Here is a 19,840-nt window from a genome sequence, read left to right as displayed (position 1 = left end):
CCCAAAAAAAAGGAACATGGCAAAAGAGATAAACAACACAACGTTAGAGTGGGACATTGTCCCACCCAAACAGTGGATAAAAAGAGGACGGTGGTGTTAAGGACTTACTCAAAATCGCTCAACACCATTGCTCTCTTTCAAAAGACACAAATTGAAAAAGAGTTGACAGGGTATTTGCCAACTATTTAAATTCATCTCAAGTGGGGTCAAATATGCAATAGTGTGGTTGCTGTTTGGCACCCCTGAGGAGTCTCGCAAATTTGTGAGCCAGCCCTTAGAGGGCAAAGAGATTTTGTTTTTCCCCAAGTTGACAAGAGCTTGGGTCTGCGGGTTGCCACCCAGGATAGAACCCGAGTCGATACAGGACCCTGTCTGCCGGGGTCTGGGTGGTAGCAGATCCAAGCTGATTGTGTTGGGTCAAAAGCTGCTTTGACCCTGTGGATCCAATCAGCCAAGAATCTGGTTTCTCCAGATTTTTTGAAAATGGCCGGTTGCAGGTACCCGGTGATTCTGGAGCCCCCCCCCTCCCCCCGCAAGTGTCACTTTTGCCTGGAACCAGGTCACATCAAAAAGAACTGTTCCCAGGACCAGAGTAGGGTCCTAGAACAGTTGGTTGTAGAAGAGCCCCCTCCCTTCCTCCTCTGGAGGGAGAGGTAGAGGTAGTCGAGGAGGTTGACCTCCCCGAAAAAAAGGAAGGTGGGCAACAATGGTTGCTCACCAAAGGACCCTAAAGCTGCGGGAGGGAGGGATGATCCTCCGGTTAAAGCAGAGGAACCACCTCCTCCTGTATCAAAGACAAGAAGAAAAAGAATGGGACAGTGCCGGTGGTTAGCAGTACACTGCCAGCATGTCCCAAAATCTCGTCGGTGGGAATTGTGCCACCGACAGAGGAAACTGTGGCCCCCTCCCAGTATGATAAATGAAGAATGTGTGATCTTTCTTAAGAGAGGGACAATAGAGAACTTTGCAAGGAATCTGGAAGGTCAGGAACAGAAGGTCCTGACCTGCATTGAAAACCCAGATTGGCCTCCGCAGGTGACTGCAGAGGTCATGGCGGAAAATTATTTATACAGGGTGATGGATTCCTTTACCAAGGATGAATACAATTATCTCTTATGGCACCCCGGCTTGCGACTGCAGGCAGCAAGAGACTCAATCGGGGAAGTAGAGTAAGAGGTCTTAGTGCCTTGATTTGAACTTGGTAAGAGGCTTAGCGAACTTTTTTTTGATTGGTAAGAGTCTCAGCGCCTCAATTTGTAATTGTTGTAAGTGGTTCAACACCTCATTTGTGTTTTTAAAAAAGAACAATGTTATCGGGAAGTAACAGTCGGCTGGCATTGGCTGCTTCCCCCACCAACCATCTCTTTTTTCATTCCATCAGCATCATTGTGTCTGTATCCAGCCCGCAAGCTTCCATCTGTATTATGCCTTTATGGCAAATGTAATGAAATAAAGAAGTTTGCTTCCCAACCACAATGGTTCCAGGCACTGTGTTGGCACTTTGGACCAACCAAAACCTTGTGAATGGATATGGTAGACAGAAATTCAAAGAAGCTTGTAGTGTGTGTTTGTCACCCCCTCCCCCACCATTGCTTGACAACTGGTGCTGGTATGTTCACACCCTTGCAATTTAGTGGTTCAGCAAAAGAGACCAGTAGAATAAGTACTGGGATCCATTCATTCGACTAAAAAAATTCCCCAATGCAGTGCTCCAGCATGGCTGCAGTCTAATAACTGGAATAAATAAAAGCAAAAATAAGCATTAGAGTAATGTGAATGCTAAAGGGTTAAAGTCTACTCAGTTTAAAAAAGATGTTCAATATTTTGACTAAATTAAAACTAGACAGTAATTGAAGCTTATTTTATTTTACTTTTTTTTACATAAAGTTTACTGTATTATTGGAAAGTTTAAAACCTAAACATAGCTAACATTTCAATCGATATGAAGATAATTCTTATCCAAGTTTAAAATTGTTTTGATAATTATGATTCTTACTCTTCAGTTTAACTGAGCTATTCTACCATTTTCAGAATATTCACAATGAAAACAAATGTTTTTTAAGATCTTAAAATTTAAGTGTGTTTGGGACTTGCTCTTTAGTATGTAAAATCATAATCATCTAGTAATTAATCTTCAAGATCTGATAGCTCACAAGATCTTGGATACAAAAACATTAACCTTTTTGCTACTGTATTTTAATTAGAATGTTTCAATTAAATCTTGAAATTTTCAAGAATTTAGACAAGTTTCACAAATCAGCTATAACTTACATTTGTAGATATATGATGGAGTTTGTAACAGCGTAGCAAAAGGTTCTTTCATGAACCCGACTAAATTTTTATCTTGAAACTATTCTAATTGAAGATTAGGCTTGACTCTCTGTCAGTTATGATGATTAGTGTTCCAGTTGATACAAGCAACTGAACAACCTACTTGTGAAATTATCTTGCAAGTAGCTGAGCACTCCACAGACTTGCATACCATTAACATCAGGAAGATTCAGCATGACAAGGCAGCTCCGTTGAATTACAGGTACAGCTCATTTTTGCCAGCTGAGTTGACTGGGGCACAAGAAATAATGCATCTTGCTCAGGGACACAGTGCACTGCCAGGAATTGAGCTCCTGACCATGTGATAAGATGAATACACTAGCCACATGCCTTCTCTTAATTGAATATTAATGCAGTCTTATCTCAATGCTCTAGATATGTTTTCTCAAAATGTAGTGTAATTAAACAGTGTTATGCAGGGTAATAGTAAGATTACCTAAATAGTTACGTTACCTACTTAACAGCTTGTTCTTAACAATGATACAAACCCAAATGAATGATAGACATTGCCAAATGACTAAAAATTCAACTCACTGTTGCACCTTCCAAGCATTTAATAACTTAGAGTAACCTCACTCCTTGTGATATTATGCATTGTGATTTAAAGTTATGATAAAATTTAAAATAAAGTTTAATTAAATTCAGGTGTGTGATTGATAAGCTTGCTCCCCAACAATGTGATTTTTTAGTTCAGTTCCACTGTGCAGCACCATAGGCAAATGTCTTATTTTTTAGCCCAAGGCTGACAAAAGCTGCGTGTGTGCCTGTGATGTGTATGTGTGTGTGTCCTTGTGTTGACATCACATGATACTTGTGAACAAGCTTCACCATTTTTTCTCACTTGTTTTGAATTTCAAAACAATTCAGTGACACTTTCCGCACTAAAATGTCTGGCATTGTGGAAGGAGTGAAATCTGCTGATGTTATTAATACAAGAATTCCGTCAATATTTTAGGGTAAAAAAAAGTGAGCTGGCAGAATTGTTAACACTCTGAGCGAAATGCTTGACAGCATTTCATGTCTTTATGCTTTGTTCTGGGTTCAAAATCTGCTGGGATTAACTTTGCCTTTCATCCTTTTGGGAGTCAATAAAGTAAGTACCAGTTGAGCACTGGAATCAATGTAAATGGCTTATCTTCTCTCCCGAAATTGCTGGCTTTGTGCCAAAATTTGAAACCAATATTTTAGTTTAAATATGAATAGATAAAAGCAGATGGCTTAATTGATATTTTAAAATAATTACTTTTCTGCTTTATATTCTCTTTATGTATGTATGTATGTATGTATATCTATATATACATTTTTTTTTTTTTTTCTTCAGAAACATATTTCCTCTTCATGCTAACCCTGGGGACTATGCATGGGGTGCCGGTGGATTAGATTCTGTTATAAGCCAGGTTAGTATTTAAAAAATTATTTTTACAGATTTTTGAGAATGTTTTATGTCCGAGTTGAAGTTTATTGTTCTGGGTATTTGATTCCATAAATTCCTCCTTATTGCATATGATTGTTATCTATGCAGCAATAGCTTAATATTTTTAGCAGTTATTTTTTTGAGTAGGATTGTATTTTTTTGTTGCTTTTTAGGAAATGTTTTTTTGGAAGCATCTAGTTTTGTTGACTGCTATATCTGTGTTGGTGATTGTGGCATTGTAAATTCTTTAAACCTTGATGTTGTTTATGGAACTAGTTTCACTGGTTTATTTTAAAATTTAATCCAAGTACTTTATTCATTTAAATGTATGAGAAAGGCTAGATGATCAGAAGATGGTTGTGGGTAGTTTGCCATCTGGTTGTGGTGGCTGTGTGTGCCTAGCAGAAGGTGAAGTTTGGTTGAGTTCTTTTAGTTAGGTTAGTGAAGTATAGGGTGTTTAATTTCAAAAGGAGTTTACTTTTAATGCTATGGCTTCATCTCCTGCATTATTAATATTGCCTCTGAACCAGGATGTGCCATGTGTTTTGACATTTCTCCACCTCCACTGGTGGTTTGTGAAGCCAGTGATTGTATATTTGTTTTGCACATTCTTCCACGTTAGCCTGGATTAGACGGATATTATTGTTATTGAATCATTGTTTTACAACTAAATGCCCTTTGTGTCTCTAACTCTTATGTTTTTCAAGTAGGTCTCTTATCCCACTCATTTTCAAAAGTGCAGAGCCAGCAGATGGTTTGTTGACAGGAAAATGATAGCAGACTTCACTGCTTGGAGCTCAGTACTTTATCAGTGCAAAGCATGTGGGATGTAAACAAACACACACTCGATGGGCTTCATACAGTTTCTGCCTACCACATTCACTTGTAAGGGCATTGCTCAGGTTTACACACTTGGCCAATGTGCTGTGCATTGAAACGGATTCTGGAACCATATGGTTGAAAAGAGGACTTAAGTATACAGTTAGGCTTATACCAACTAGGAAGTAATGTTTACAGCACTTAAACACTTATCACTCATCTAAGTACTAATTAGGCTCAATGCTGCTTAACTTCAATGATTGAACAAAATCCGGTGGGGCTTTTGGTATGTTATACAGTGAATGTATCAAATGCTGAGACCCCCTTCAGTCATGACTGACCATGGGATTGCACCTAGAAAGTTACCCTTCCAGCCACAAGTCCGGGCAACATTGTTTATGGAAGACCAACAGTCGTCCATGTATACCGGCCTCCCCTCTCCACGCCGCCAGTGTTATCCAAGGGAAAGGCAAAGGCCGATACAGCTTGGCACCTGTGACGTCGCAACTCGTTTCTACAGCTGAGTGAACTGGAGCAACGTGAAATAGTGTCTTGCTAAAGAGCTCAACACACAGCCTGGTCCAGGATTTGAACTCACAACCTCATGATCGTAAGCTTGATGCTCTAACCCTGAGCCATGCGCCTTCACATGTATCAAATAGAAAGCACCAATTTGATACATATACTTGTGTGTATGAGTGTATATATGTGTGAAATGTGTATGTATATGGTGATATTGTCTGTCTAGCTTAATGAAAAATTTCTGATCTTCATTTTGTAGTTGATGAATCAAATTGATGGAGCAGGTATCCCTCCAGCTGACAAAGACAAAATAGATGCTCTTGCTCTGACTGAGATAAAGAAAGAACAAGTTGGTAAGTTAAATTTTTTTTTTCTTGTTTCATTCAATATATTCATTTTTTAATTGTTACTGCAATATAAATAATTTACTGCCCTTAAGTGTAACAAATTAAACAATTTTATTTGTAAATTATTCCATCTACACTATGTACAAAGAGTATAGCAGGTATGTTTCTGTCAGTTGATTATTCTTTGTCTTTAGGATTGCTTAAACTTAACTAATTCAATATCCACAGAATTCAACAATTTGACAAAGCTTGGAAACTACTGAATAGATTGGCCTAAATAAAGTTGCACTAATTGTATCCTTCATAAGATCCTATTTACAAATGATTGTCAAATGAATTAGTAGCTCTGAAGAATCTATCAAAATAATGTCTCAGTCTGAAAATGATTCCATCTGTGCCAACTTTTACCATTATAACAAAAGGAAATAAATAAATTCCTTTTATGAAGGATTGATTGTTTAATGAATAGATCAGATCTTACTGAATATCATTTATACCCAAATAGAGCATACTACATTGTATTGATGAAGCTAAACTTAATGTAAGACATTTAGATATGTTTAGGTATTTTTAGTGATGTGTGGTCTTACTCCTTATAATAATAATAATTATGACTATATAGGTTTTTCATGCGGTGGAAGGGGACATCACTAATTATCCAGTTTCAATAAATGGATTATATTCTACACATGTGAGATGGTCTGTATAGATGGAAGTGCTCAGTTTTTCTTCTCATTTCTGGTTGTAAATAAACTGATGCAATGGGTTATTCAGTCTATGGCATTGTGAATTTATAATGTATTACAGTCTGCGTTAGGAGGCGCAATGGCCCATTGGTTAGGGCAGCGGACTTGCGGTCATAGGATCGCAATTTTGATTCCCAGACCTGGCGTTGTGAGTGTTTATTGAGCGAAAACACCTAAAGCTCCACGAGGCTCCGGCAGGGGATGGTGGCAAACCCTGCTGTACTCTTCCACCACAACTTTCTCTCACTCTTTCTTCCTGTTTCTGTTGTGCCTGTAATTTAAAGGGTCCGCTTTGTCACACTGTGTCACGCTGAATATCCCCGAGGACTATGTTAAGGGTACTCGTGTCTGTGGAGTGCTTAGCCACTTGCACGTTAATTTCACGAGCAGGCTGTTCCGTTGATCGGATCAACTGGAACCCTCGATGTCGTAAGCGACGGAGTGCTAACAACAATGTATTACAGTCTGTGTTCAAATCTTGACAAAATTGACTTTGCTTTTCATCCTTTCTGAGTCAATAAAATCAAGTACCATTCAAATACTAGAGTTGATATAATCTACTGTTGCTTCCCCCCAAAATTTGTAGACTTGCTCCAATAACAAGGGTTTTGAATGTGACAAGTATTCAATTATTAGAGATAAAATAAAGAACATGCATAATGTAAGAAATATATCAGTAAAAATTATGTCCCTAAAATGTGGTAAAGTGTTGATAACAAATGGAGAATTCAGTAAAAGTATACATTGATGGCCAACATAGAAAGAAATACACTTGCATCTTGTATTAATTTTAAAAAAATCTTATCAGTTTATATGCAGATTGGAATAAACTTCTAATAAGCCAGAATTTCATGCAAGCAAAGGATGTTTTATAAAATTCAAGAAAAACTCTGCTTTTACAGAACCTTAAATTGACTGGAAAATAGTGAAGATAATGAAACTGTATCAAAATTTATTGAGACATTTACTGATATTCTTTATGTATAATTAAAAAAAAAAAGGGGTTTTTTGTTTTCTTTTATAATCCATACTTAAATGATAAACATATTGATCTCGTGTAACAACTCTAACACACTTGCATCACTATCCAAACTGAGTACTATATCATCATTGTCATTGTCATTTAATGTCCCCCTTCAGTGTTGGCTTGGGTTGGATAGTTTTTGACTGGGGTTGGTGAGTCAGAAGCCTGCACCAGGCTCTATCTGCTTTGGTATGGTTGCTATGGTTCAGTGCCCTTCCTAATACTAACCACTTTACAGAGTGCACTGGGTGCTTTTTATGTGGCACCAGGAGCAGTGAAATCACCTAGTAACTTGCAAGACAAGCCCCATCAACTGAGTGGGGAGAAGTATTGAGGGAAGTGGTTTTATGGTTGGTAATGAATTGGGGGGGGGGGCAGAAAGAGGTTACTTACAATAGAGAAGATACATGGCTATCTCAGTTAGAGAGAGAAGTGTAAATGAGTGTAAAATTTATGTAAGAATACCATCAGTATCAAAACCAAACTGATTTTCTAGAAAAAAAAGAAATCTAGCGATTTCTGCCATGTTGACTTGACTAGGTGTACTTTTATGGCTTACACCAGTAAAGTTTAAAAGTCACCTTAGGATTAAGTTTTTTCTCCATTTAAGGTACATGAACTTTTTCAATTATAAATCTAACTAAACACTTCCATTTTATTAAAGCAAAATCAGTCAAGGTGGTAAACTGGCAGTCATTAGCAGGCTGGGCAAACTGGCAGTCATTAGCAGGCTGGGCAAACTGGCAGTCATTAGCAGGCTGGGCAAACTGGCAGTCATTAGCAGGCTGGGCAAACTGGCAGTCATTAGCAGGCTGGGCAAACTGGCAGTCATTAGCAGGCTGGGAAAACTGGCAGTCAATAGCAGGCTGGGCAAAATGCTTGGTAACATTTCATTTGTCTTTACATTCCGAGTTTAAAATATTCTACCAAGGTTGATTTTTGCCTTTCTTTCTTTTGGGGTTGATAAAATAAGTACCAGTTGACCACTGGGGTCAATGTAGTTGACTTACCAATTCTTACTGACTTGCCAAAATTTGAAACCAATATTAAAGAAAAGTCAGTAGGAGATGTTATTACCCTTAATTAGATGTTAATTACCCTTAATTATACAGTAGTGTATTTTATACACAGACAAATGTAATATAGAAGAATTATGCACATTATTGGATTTTTAATTGAATTTGAATTTGCCTATAAAACGGATGCAGTGTAAATGTAAACTACTATGAAATAATGAATAACCAAACTGCTTGGAAACAAATTATGTAAATACATACATACACACACACACTCAATGATTCACTAATATTTGTCACTCATAGGTAAATTAAAAGTTTAAATAAATAGAAAAAAAAATTGAAAATGCTAAATTTTAAAATAGTGTTTTACCAAATTAAATTTCATATTACACACACACACACACACACACACACACACACACACACACACACACACACACACCTTTCTTTTGTGAAAGGTTGTAAAGCTTCCTACATTGCATTATACAGTCTGGCAGAATGCCCATTGGAAAGTTGTTTCAATTAGCCATCTGCTAGGAGCTTTCCTTTTCTGATGTTGGCATTCTCAACACAACCTCTTATGGCAATTGAATTTTCTTTCTTTTCCTTTTTTCTTCTTTTTCTGTTTTATTGAGATTGGCTGAATTTAGAGATGTCTCTCTGGCAATCTTTTGACTTAACCACCAATAGCTATTTAATTATTGGTTGAATCTTTAGAGTTTTGGAAAAAATTCTTTGTTCAACACTTGTGTCCAGAGTCCAAATCCTTTTGATATCAACTTTTCATCTCTCTAGGGTTGCTAAAAAGAAATACCAATCAACTACCGAGGTTGTTTGGTAGTGACTAACTCCCACATTTGAAAAACTGTTGGCCTTGTGCCTAAATCAAACTTTTTATTTAGAATGATTTTCCTGCTCTCAATTGCATTGCAACGTATGCTCAGATCTGCAGATCATTGCCTCAGTTCTGCTTCCCTTGTGGTTAAGTATATAGTATCATAAAATCAGTATTCACAGTACTCCTATCAAGTATGTAATCACCCAACATCTGATTCATCTGTTCGACATTGTCTATGTAATTGTATTTGAGATTTACAAATAGTGTGCCATTTTCCTCCACAACATGAAGTTGAGCATAAGTTGATAGGTAAATTAATTTCCTATCTCTGTATACAGTTGTTGGCAAATTTCCTTCCTGCCAATGGTTTATTTTACCTATTTTTAATTTTGCTTCTTTTTATATCCAACAGCAGTCCTATTCTATTTGCAATTACTGTGACACACATATGTTGCCATAGCTTCTAAGTTCACTACAGATCTGACCAAACTGAAATACCAGTTTATATATTTATATATATATGACCTTGGGTATAATATGGAAGTGTTAATTTCTCAACTACATTGTAACCTTATCCATGCTGATTTCAACTACTGTAGTTATTGCCCATTTAAAACTTCAAAAGATTTACCCAGTTTTGTGGGCTTGCCTGGAATATAATTCTAGATTTGTATCCAGCATTCATAATCTACCAGACATCCTTTTTTCCAGGTTAGTAACATGATTTTAAATAACTTGTACAGTGTCCAGGAGTGTTTTATTTTGTATAATGGATCATATTGTCCTTTCCTCATATATTGGGGTACTGCTGGTGTCTTGTATATTCAAAAACTGAGAGCCATATACTAGTCATGATACTAGAAATTCAGGGGTCGCTGAAAGGTTCACATGTGTTTCAGTAGTTGGTTATCCACCTTCCTAATGCCTTTAATGTTTGTTGCAAAAGATACCCAGATTTTGTTCAGGCATGTATAAGACCATAGACTGTTTTTTTTCCTTTGTTTATGTTCTGCGTAACAATTTGTTTCTGCAGTTATTGTCTGGAACATTTCAATAGGAAAAAATAAAGGGAATAATCGATTGGTTTCAAGTCCTCAGGAAGACTGTGATTGGGTATGGTTTCTTTTGAAAAATTTTGAAGAGAAATATTTTCAACTTTTCACTGCATTGTCTTTCTGGAATAAATTCGTTCTTGCTTTCAATATTGCTGTCAGAGTTGCTATCACAATCAGAAATTGGAATATTTGACTTTACTTTCAAAACATGGTTATGCTTGCTACATTTTTCTTTTGCTGCTGCTACTTTCAAAAAACCATCAAATTTAAAATGGCTACTGCTAAATGTGAAGCTGGTATCCCTTTGTTCCAAATGTGTAATACTATAGAAAAAAATTTGAAGAACACACATTTCATGTCACCATATAACAGTATAATGAAACCATACATAATCTCTTAACATAGTAAGGAAGATTTATGTTGCTACTCATTTCAAGTATGAGGTGGAAATTATGGTTAAAGTGTTGGGTATGTTAGTAACAAATGTTAATACAAAACATTACAAAAAAATTTTCTTCAGAATTCAACATTTTTATTCCACCACTCTCCACAACTTTCAATATAAGGAAATAGGTATTAGGTCAATGATTTGGTGAACCCTCCACTGTATTTGATTTTATTGATGGATGAAGCTAAATACATTGAGGCATTTCTGTGTAAATATTTGTCACTCCACCTGTATATTCATAACTTCTGATTTTTATACAATGCTATAAATTTGGAAGAGATACACTGGATGTGTTTGACCACTGTAATGTAGTCTTTGAACTATGACCATGCTTAGTTGAAACCTTCAATGGTTTTAGTCAGTTGTACCAACCTCACTACTTTGTCTTGCGTTTAGTTTATCAATCCCATAAGGGACAAAAGCAACATTAGATGGAACTTATCATTTTGTCCTGTTGTCTCTTACTCTATTTACTCTTTTACTTGTTTCAGTCATTTGACTGTGGCCATGCTGGAGCACCGCCTTTAGTCGAGCAAATCGACCTCAGAACTTATTCTTTGTAAGCCTAGTACTTATTCTATCGGTCTCGTTTGCTGAACTGCTAAGTTACGGGGACATAAACACACCACCATCGGTTGTCAAGTGACGTTGGGGGGACAAACATATACACACACAGACATAAATACGATGGGCTTCTTTCAGTTTCTGTCTACCAAATCCACTCACAAGGCTTTGGTCGGCCCGAGGCTATAGTAGACACTTGCCCAAGGTGCCACGCAGTGGGAATGAACCCTGCACCATGTGGTTGGTAAGCAAGCTACTTACCACACAGCCACTCCTGCGCCTACACTTGTGTTCCATGATGAGCTTCTGTATAGTTTCTGCATCGTATGGCTTTAGGAGACACCTGCCCAGAATAACGTGCAGTGCTGTTTATTGAACTTGGCCTCATACTCGGAAAATACACTTCTTAGCTACGTGGCCTTGACCATGCTTGCTTCCAATAGTAATAACTTTAATGATAAAATACTTTGTTGTGTGTTTGTGTGCAACAGTTAATTAAAATTTATTAAAGGGAATGAGTAAGTTCCAGTCATTGTCTGGGTCCACCTGAAAAGAGAATTAACCAGTAATTAAAAAGAACTATTTTAGTCTTCCTTTTTCTTATAAATTGACACCTCTTTGAAATTCAACTTTGATTGCAGAAAGAACTGTGTAACGATATATTCCAGATGAAATTTTTTTTAAGAAAAAACAAAATTGGTTCTTTGACTTTTCTACAAAAATCACTTTTTCTTAACCTGCACAAGTAAACTAATATAAGTTATTTCCATTGCATACACTTGAATATTATTATATGCAAATAATACTGAGAGAAACGCTGCATTTCAATATTCAAACAGATAAATTGAAGAGACTGGCTTTAGTATTTTGTTAAGTGAGACAGCAAAATCTGATATGAAACTGACCGAGTCTTGAATTGAAAGTTCCTCTGTTGGATGCCTGCTTCACATTTTTATTTTCCAGAGCTTTTGTTGTTGCTGTTCTCACATAGTTTTAACAATTGTAGTGAGTAATCCATGCCTCCTTTAGATACTTAATAGTGCAGCTAGCTAGAAATAATTGCAGGAAATTATATTTCTCTTCAGTTTTGGCATTGTGTGGTTGAGTAGAAAGAATAACACTTTACTGGGTCAAACTAAATACAGTACCATACCTCTTATCTGGCTGCCGGGAATATTGTGCAACATCATGCAATATATTATCCTGTATTGAGTATATAGACAGTGTTTTTGAATTTGGTTAATTTGCATATAGTTTAAGTCTTTTTCTTTTCTTTCCAAAGTGGATTGATAAAGATTGAAGATACTCTGCTGTAGAATTGTATTAATTTGTAGTTGTATTTGTTAAATAAAATCATGTCCTTTATTTTTCTTCACTTAATTTTCATCCTTTAAACATTATACTCTATACATGGTGAGGTATGATATGGCTACTAAACAGATCCTGCTTTAGAAGTGTATTAATTTGAATCTGTTAAATAGGACTTGTTTACTTTTCATGGTTTATTTTATATTTTAAGTATATATTTAGATTCTCTGGAAATCTGGGACACTTTTACTCCCAAGCTTGCCAGATAATTGGTCTGGTACTCTGGGTGTGTGTGTGTGTGTGTGTGTGTTTTAAATGTGGATGCAGAATAATGTTGTGCAGAGAAAGAAAATCCAGTTTCTCAGAAATACAACACTTTTTCAAAAGTTTGAAGTGGATTGATATCTTAAATTAAAATATAGTTTAATTTACTGTTGTATCCATAGTTGAAAATTAAAATAGTCTTTCACAGTAAAAGAAACAAAAAAGTTAATTAAAATGTTTACATTTTGAATGCGTTTAAAGTGGCACATGGAAAACGAAATTATAAAAATAGAATGTTACAATTTGGGTGATATGTGAGGTGGTATATATGAAAAACTATCTTCGTGTATATTGGCAGAGTGAGTAAAACTTAAGTAGCCACTAAATTGAATCGTTTTTAAAATATTTATAAAAGTAACTACAATATTCTTGATATAATGAAATTTGTTAATTATATTACGTTGGGATTGATTGTAACAACTTTTTAACCTACAGAACCAATGTTTGGCATTTGAACAGTATTTCGTACCATGTATTAAATTATCAACACTAGGTGGTGTATTTACTAATAAAGAAAAAAGAATACACAGGTCTGGGCATGCACAAGTGCACACACATACACACACACACTGCATATTTTATTTGGTTCTGTTTTCTATTATATGCAATGATTATAACTTCATTTTGATTCTATTTCTATTAGATTTAAAAATTTTAAATATGACCTTTTTTTTTTTTCAGTGATAAGTATATTGTTAGTTTTGTATCGGGAATATTGTTATGCCAATAATAGTTACAAATTGTGACACTGAGCCAGCAGGTTTTGGCAGGAAAGATAAGCCTATTACATTAAACCCAGTATTTGAGTGGTACTTAATTTATCTACCGTGAAAGGATGAAAGGCAAAATTGATCTTGGCAAGATCAATTGGTTAACTATTTAACCAATTATTTGATTGTTAGGTTAACTGGTTGATCAGTCAGTATCTGTGACTTCATCAATAACATGTCCCCCCTCCATTCCAGGTCAACTTCATTCAGAGGGCATGTATTTGATGAGATTATGAATGGTGACAAAAATGCTTTGACAAATATAACTGAATGGTTAATCAAACAATTAAGCAACTGATTAAATAGTTAAGCAGTTGACAAATAATAAAGAAGTAAAATAGAACCAGTGTGTGTTATTGGCACAATGACCCTTGTGACATACAGTGAATTGTTTCAACAAGTTCATATCAAGAATCTTGTAAACTATATACAAAAATGAGCAAGAAATTTCAGTGTTTTTTTTTTGTTTTTTTAATACCTCAAAAAGTAATTTATTTTCCTTTATTCCCCAATGTATATATATATATTTTGTGTTTAGGTTAACCTAGTTTACTGGAAAGATTTAAATGGAAGATAGGATTGTAAAACACAATTCAGTTTTGACATCAGTTTAAGTGTTTAAAAAACAGAAGTCACAAAATCCCTCATCCTCAAGGAGGTGAATGTAAATGAAGTGGTGGTGTGGGTGAGTGAGCAGGGAGTTCATGAGTGCCAAGAGGAATGGAGCGAGTGGTGAAATGAGTATGTAGGGGTATGACGAGATAATGATGCTGTTGACAGTGGGAGGAGAGTGAGATGACGGGCTGCAGGAGTGGGTGTGGGGAGACAAGCATAATGCACAAAGACAAGGTGGGGTTTGGCTCAATAGGGTGGGTATATAGTGCTTCCAGAACTCAGTTTCACCGAGGTGGGTGGGTCTTCTCTAGAACATCATATTGCCAGACATCTTCCATCATCATCTCTGCTGTGAGGCTTAACATCTTGAGATCAGTTCTCACCACTTCCTCCCACGCCCACTCATCCCTTCATCCCACACCCACTCACCCCTAGGTCATCCTCCTCCACTGGTACCATCCACTTCAATCCTTCAGCAGTTAAACCAGCCATATCTGGCCCGAATATTCTACTTGGTTTATGTTCAGACTGGCCAGATCCTGCCTTTCATACCTTCCTACAATGTCTTTCTAAAAATAAAGAATCCCATCATTAAAATCTTGAAACTATGAAATAAAGCATGATTATTTCCAAACGATGTGAATAGATAAGCATTACATTTAACAGTAATCTGAATGCCATCCTCACTCTTACACATCACGTCCAAACCATCTCGCATTCCTTCCTCTTGTATGCCACACACAGCACTTTTTCTTTTTGTGTATGTATGTATATCATTATTTGCAGTATCAGAAATGAACAATTAACAGTACCCTTTTTAATGTGTAAATTGCGAATAAAATGTATCTTCCCACAATGTTATTAAAACTTGGTCTTTACCTTGTTGCTATGCAGCCAGTAAAAATATCTGTTTATCATGCACGTACCTTTTCTTTCATAGTAAACAGTTAGTGAAAGTCTTGTTGGTTACTTTGGTGGCAAGACTACCCATCTATCTATCTTTCACACACATACACTGTATTTCTTTCTCGACAACCAGTTTTTTCTTTAAACCAATTTTAATTCTCTCTCTGTCTCTTATTAAAATGTAAATGCAATAAAAAAAACTATTTGTTGGTGTATAGGATCTTTTTTTTTTTTTTGTGCTTATTAATCATGTAATTTCCTGCTTCAAAATTTATAACTATTTATATCTGTTTTCAAATGTCGTTTTACTTTTTATCTCTTTTAGACAAAAACCTCCAATGCCCAATATGTCTAAATGAATTTGAGTTAAGTGAACAAGTGAAAGAATTGGGTTGCAATCATCAATACCACATAAATTGTATAGATCAGTGGTTATCAAGGGTAAGTATATTTAGAATTGTTCTTTACCATCTATAAATGTATATACCAGGGTGAACAAAAGTAGGTATACAGTTGCTTCTGACTCAAGCATTGGAAGGCCTCAGAAATAAAAAATGAGGCCTTCAAATGAACTAGGCATTTCCTGCAGCTATCCTAGCTGCATAAAGAAGTGCTGAGCTCTAATTGTGGAAGGACCTTGTGGAAGGACCCTGTGGAAGGGGTAGACCCAGGAAGATGTAAGACAAAGTGGTGAGGAAAGATCTTCGAACACTGGGCATCGAGCTAAGTAAAATTGCTCCCTTTCCATACATACAGGTTTGTCCTTTCAGGAGCCAGTGCCACATACAATGCACCCACACTTGTTTTGCATAAACACACCCGTGCTGCTGGCATCTAAAAAGCACCCTCTGTTGGGGTTAAGAACTCCAGCCATAGAAAACGTGTCACAACAAACATTTGGAGTGTGGACTGTTGGCCAGCTCCGTGTCGAGCCGTCCAACACATGCCAGCATGGGAAAATGGATGTTAAACAGCAATGAGGATGACCCTTAGTCAACTTATGAATTGCTTAGATGAAAAAGAAAATTCCACTCAGGCTAAGTAACTGTATACCTACTTTTGCCCACCCAAATAAATATATATATATATATATATATATATATGTATATCTTTTTTTTCCACCTTTTATTCAAAAATGCTTATCTACTTGACAAAGCGTCACAAATTATAAAGCAAAAGTGTTGTAGGGTGATGAAATTTTCACTAATACCCAGAGTTTGTTGCATTTTAATTGAATATTTGGATGCATTTGAAATGGATAATGGATAATACGAAAAAAATGCATTGGACAATCCAAATTAGCCATGAGCATTTATGGCACCAAGTTGACTATTTGAGCTGTTGAGCATTCACTCTTGACTATCGTTTTGGCTTAATTTTTCAAGACATTGAGAATGGCGTGGATATGTGTATTTGTATGAAGGTATATATTTATAGATGTTTGTGTGTGTATATCTGTACTCATGTGGATATGTGTGTGTATATACTCACACTTTGTGTGTGTGTGTGCGTGTGTATACTCAGTGTGTGCGCATGTATACTCAGTGTGTGCATGTGTACTTGCACTTTTGTGTGCGTGTGTACTCGCACTCTGTGTGCGTATGTACTCGCACTTTGTGTGCGTGTGTACTTGTACTGTGTATGTGCATGTGTACGCGCACCTTGTGAGTGCGTGTATGTATATATATACACGATCATCATGACACACACACACAACTATGTGATTAAGTTTACTTCACAACCGCATGGTTTCGGGTTCAGTCCCACTCTCTGCCACCCTTGGCAAGTGTCTCTCCCTTTTTAACCTTGAGCCTGCCAAAACCGCATGAGTGGATTTGTTACTTAAAATCTGAGAGACGCCCATTGTTTGTGTGTCTGTGTCTTGACATTATATGTTAATTGTAATTGGGAACAAATGTAGTCATACAAGCAGTGTTATTTGTTTGCAATCTTATGTGGAAACCTGTCTGTCTGTCGTGCTGTGCTGGTCGCATTAGAAGCACCCGAGGAAGTATTGCCTTTCTTGAAATCAGGTGAATGTTGATGAGAGGAAGAGCATCCAGCCATCAGAAAAAGTCTGTGAATTTTGTATGGTCTATGGAAACATGGTAGAGGGCATTAAAAAGAATGTGTATGTGTACATACAAGCATATAATAATGAAATTGTGTATAGTGCTCGGGTGCACTACAACTCATCAAAGGTGCATGCATAGTACATAGAATTATGTACAAATGTCAGCAAAGTGAACAGTGTATGAATCATGATATATGTTTGCATGCATATGGAGCGGGGATATCAGGTGTAGTATTGGAGAATTTCAGGAAGCATGGAGGTTTTAAAGGATGCAATGTCTTGGCAGCTAACAACTGATGCAGGTAGCTTGTTCCATGCTTCAGCAACTCTGAGTGGGGAAAAAATGTTTCCGAAAGTCAATTTTAGAGATGTGCTTTGTCCAGTGCTAAACTCTGCTGACAGTAATGCGCAGGTTACATTCACAAGAAGACTTCTTGATATTAGTGTTGTGGAGAGAGCATGTGGAATCTGGGCTTTTTCTCCCAAAATACATGGTGATACACTTGTCCACAGCCAGCTTGAGTTGCCAGGCCATGATCCATTGTTGCATTGTGTCCAGGTCCGATTGCAGGAAAGATCTATAATGTTCAGGATCTTTCCTTTTTATCTCAAGAAGGTACAGCCTGATCTCATTTGCATATTTCAGCACTGTGGCATTTTTTAAGTTGGCATCTATGTCATTAATGTATGCAACAAACAAAAGGGGGCCAAGATCACTGCGGTACACCAGATAACATCTCCTAGAGTGAAGAATTCTATCCTAGAACCGTGACTACCTCTTTTCAGGTGAGAATGAAGTATTCCAACCACTTAAAAAGATCATCTTTCACACCCATTGCAGAGAGTTTTGCCTTAAGTCTTTTGTGTGGCATGTCAAGGTAAACAACATCCAGTGTGTGCATATATTTGTGAATATTTATGTATGTATATCATCATCATCATCATCATCATCGTTTAACGTCTGTTTTCCATGCTAGCATGGGTTGGACGATTTGACTGAGGACTGGTGAAACCGGATGGCAACACCAGCCTCCAATCTGATTTGGCAGAGTTTCTACAGCTGGATGCCCTTCCTAACGCCAACCACTCAGAGAGTGTAGTGGGTGCTTTTATGTGTCACCCGCACGAAGGCCAGTCAGGCGGTACTGGCAACGGCCACGCTCGAAATGGTGTCTTTTATGTGCCACCCGCACAAAAGCCAGTCCAGGGTCACTGGCAATGATCTCGCTCGAAAACCCTACGAAGTACATCAGCATATATATATACATGACTGTGTGTGCATAGCTATATATATATATATATATATATATATATATATATATATATATGTGTTTGTGTATATATAGATATGTTCATAAATGTATGTTTGTGTTTGTATATTTATGTAATAGTGTGTGCATAAATGTAGATGTGTGTATGTATGCGTATATATGCATGTTTTTATACATGTTCATGTATATGTGTGTATTTGCATATATATTTATATATGCACGTGTGTATGTGAAATTCTTCGATGGCCTATAAATGAAATACTTCAAACTGGATCGGGATTTATTTTACGTTTTCTATTGGAGAATATTTACCGATATTTGTATTCATATTTTTCTTTTGTAATGGTGCTCTCTATTATTGTAGCATGGGAATTGTCCAGTTTGCCGAAAGGATTTAAATGGAAGAGATACGACTGCAAAACACTATTCATCTTCGACCTCTATGGACTTAAGCTGAAAAAATCCCTAAATTTCACACTTCAGATTTTCTTCCCTTCCAACATTTTGTTTTCAATACTTTTATTTTTGGAACCTCTTTTATGTATCCTGGACCTATTCATGCATTTAATTATGAATGTATGTTTACAAAAAAAAGATAATGAGTTCTTTATACATGCACAAGCATTCATATCTTATCAAGAAAAAAAATATACTGTATAATTTGTCAATTGTAATCCATTGGATTTCCGTGTTCATTTAATGAATGTGGAAATAAGAGATTGCCAACCCTTGCACTTGTGTGTGATAGTTAAAAAAAAAAAATTAATATATTAGCATGAAAATAAATGTAATTTCAAGACGCATTCATTAAGTAATTAATATTTGAGAAGAGTGAAAAGGAAGAAAACTTTTTATTTCAGTTTAGATGGTGAAAGGGAAGAAATAAAAGAAAATAAAGACTATTACAGTGTGAGAAAGATTTGAGACAAAAATCATCTCTTCAAATAAAACTTGACATTTTCTATTGATGACTCGAGAAAAACAAACTTTGGTGTTGTGAATATCTGATGTAACATGACGTTTTGTATGTACAATGTATATAAACGTATCTACCCTCCAGAGCTTACATGATTGATGAAAGGTAGTTAGAAATCTATTAAATCGGTCTTCAAAATAGTTTGGGGGGCATCAAATACAACATTGCTCTTCCATAAATCATTTCTTCTCTAGTTTTGTAGTTTTTTTTTTTTTTCTTTTGTTTTGAAGATGCAAGTTTAGGGTCAGAATTGTCTCTCAGATTTTAATTTTTATTTGAATGTTAACTTTTTCTTCGTGTGGATAATCTAATGAAGTAGTTTGTTAAAGATAAATTTATTTTTTAGTTATTGTCAGTTTATACTTAAATTAAATCCATGATTAATTTTACTGCAATATATCCACATGAAAATACTTTAAAGTTATAACAGATTACATCATAGGTTTAATTCTGTTCATTCCATATTTAT

At 36.1% G+C, this 19,840-nt stretch overlaps 1 protein-coding gene across 2 annotated transcripts in view; it reads left to right on the top strand.

The window, feature by feature from the left end:
• Positions 1–19,677, top strand: part of LOC106875013 (E3 ubiquitin-protein ligase RNF126) — a 48,130-nt gene extending 28,453 nt beyond the window's left edge. For both annotated transcript variants that reach the window (XM_014922960.2, XM_014922959.2), the window contains exons 6-9: positions 3,653–3,728; positions 5,346–5,439; positions 15,376–15,491; positions 18,760–19,677. In XM_014922960.2, the coding sequence (XP_014778446.1) occupies positions 3,653–3,728; positions 5,346–5,439; positions 15,376–15,491; positions 18,760–18,852 (379 nt within the window). In that variant the 3' untranslated portion in view covers positions 18,853–19,677. The remainder of the gene's footprint in view (positions 1–3,652; positions 3,729–5,345; positions 5,440–15,375; positions 15,492–18,759) is intronic.
• Positions 19,678–19,840: the final 163 nt, after the last annotated feature.

Source organism: Octopus bimaculoides, chromosome 10 (assembly GCF_001194135.2).
Source record: "Octopus bimaculoides isolate UCB-OBI-ISO-001 chromosome 10, ASM119413v2, whole genome shotgun sequence".
NCBI lineage: Eukaryota > Metazoa > Mollusca > Cephalopoda > Octopoda > Octopodidae > Octopus > Octopus bimaculoides.
The sequence above is the reverse complement of the archived record's forward strand: the minus strand, read 5'-3'. Positions and strand labels throughout refer to the sequence as shown.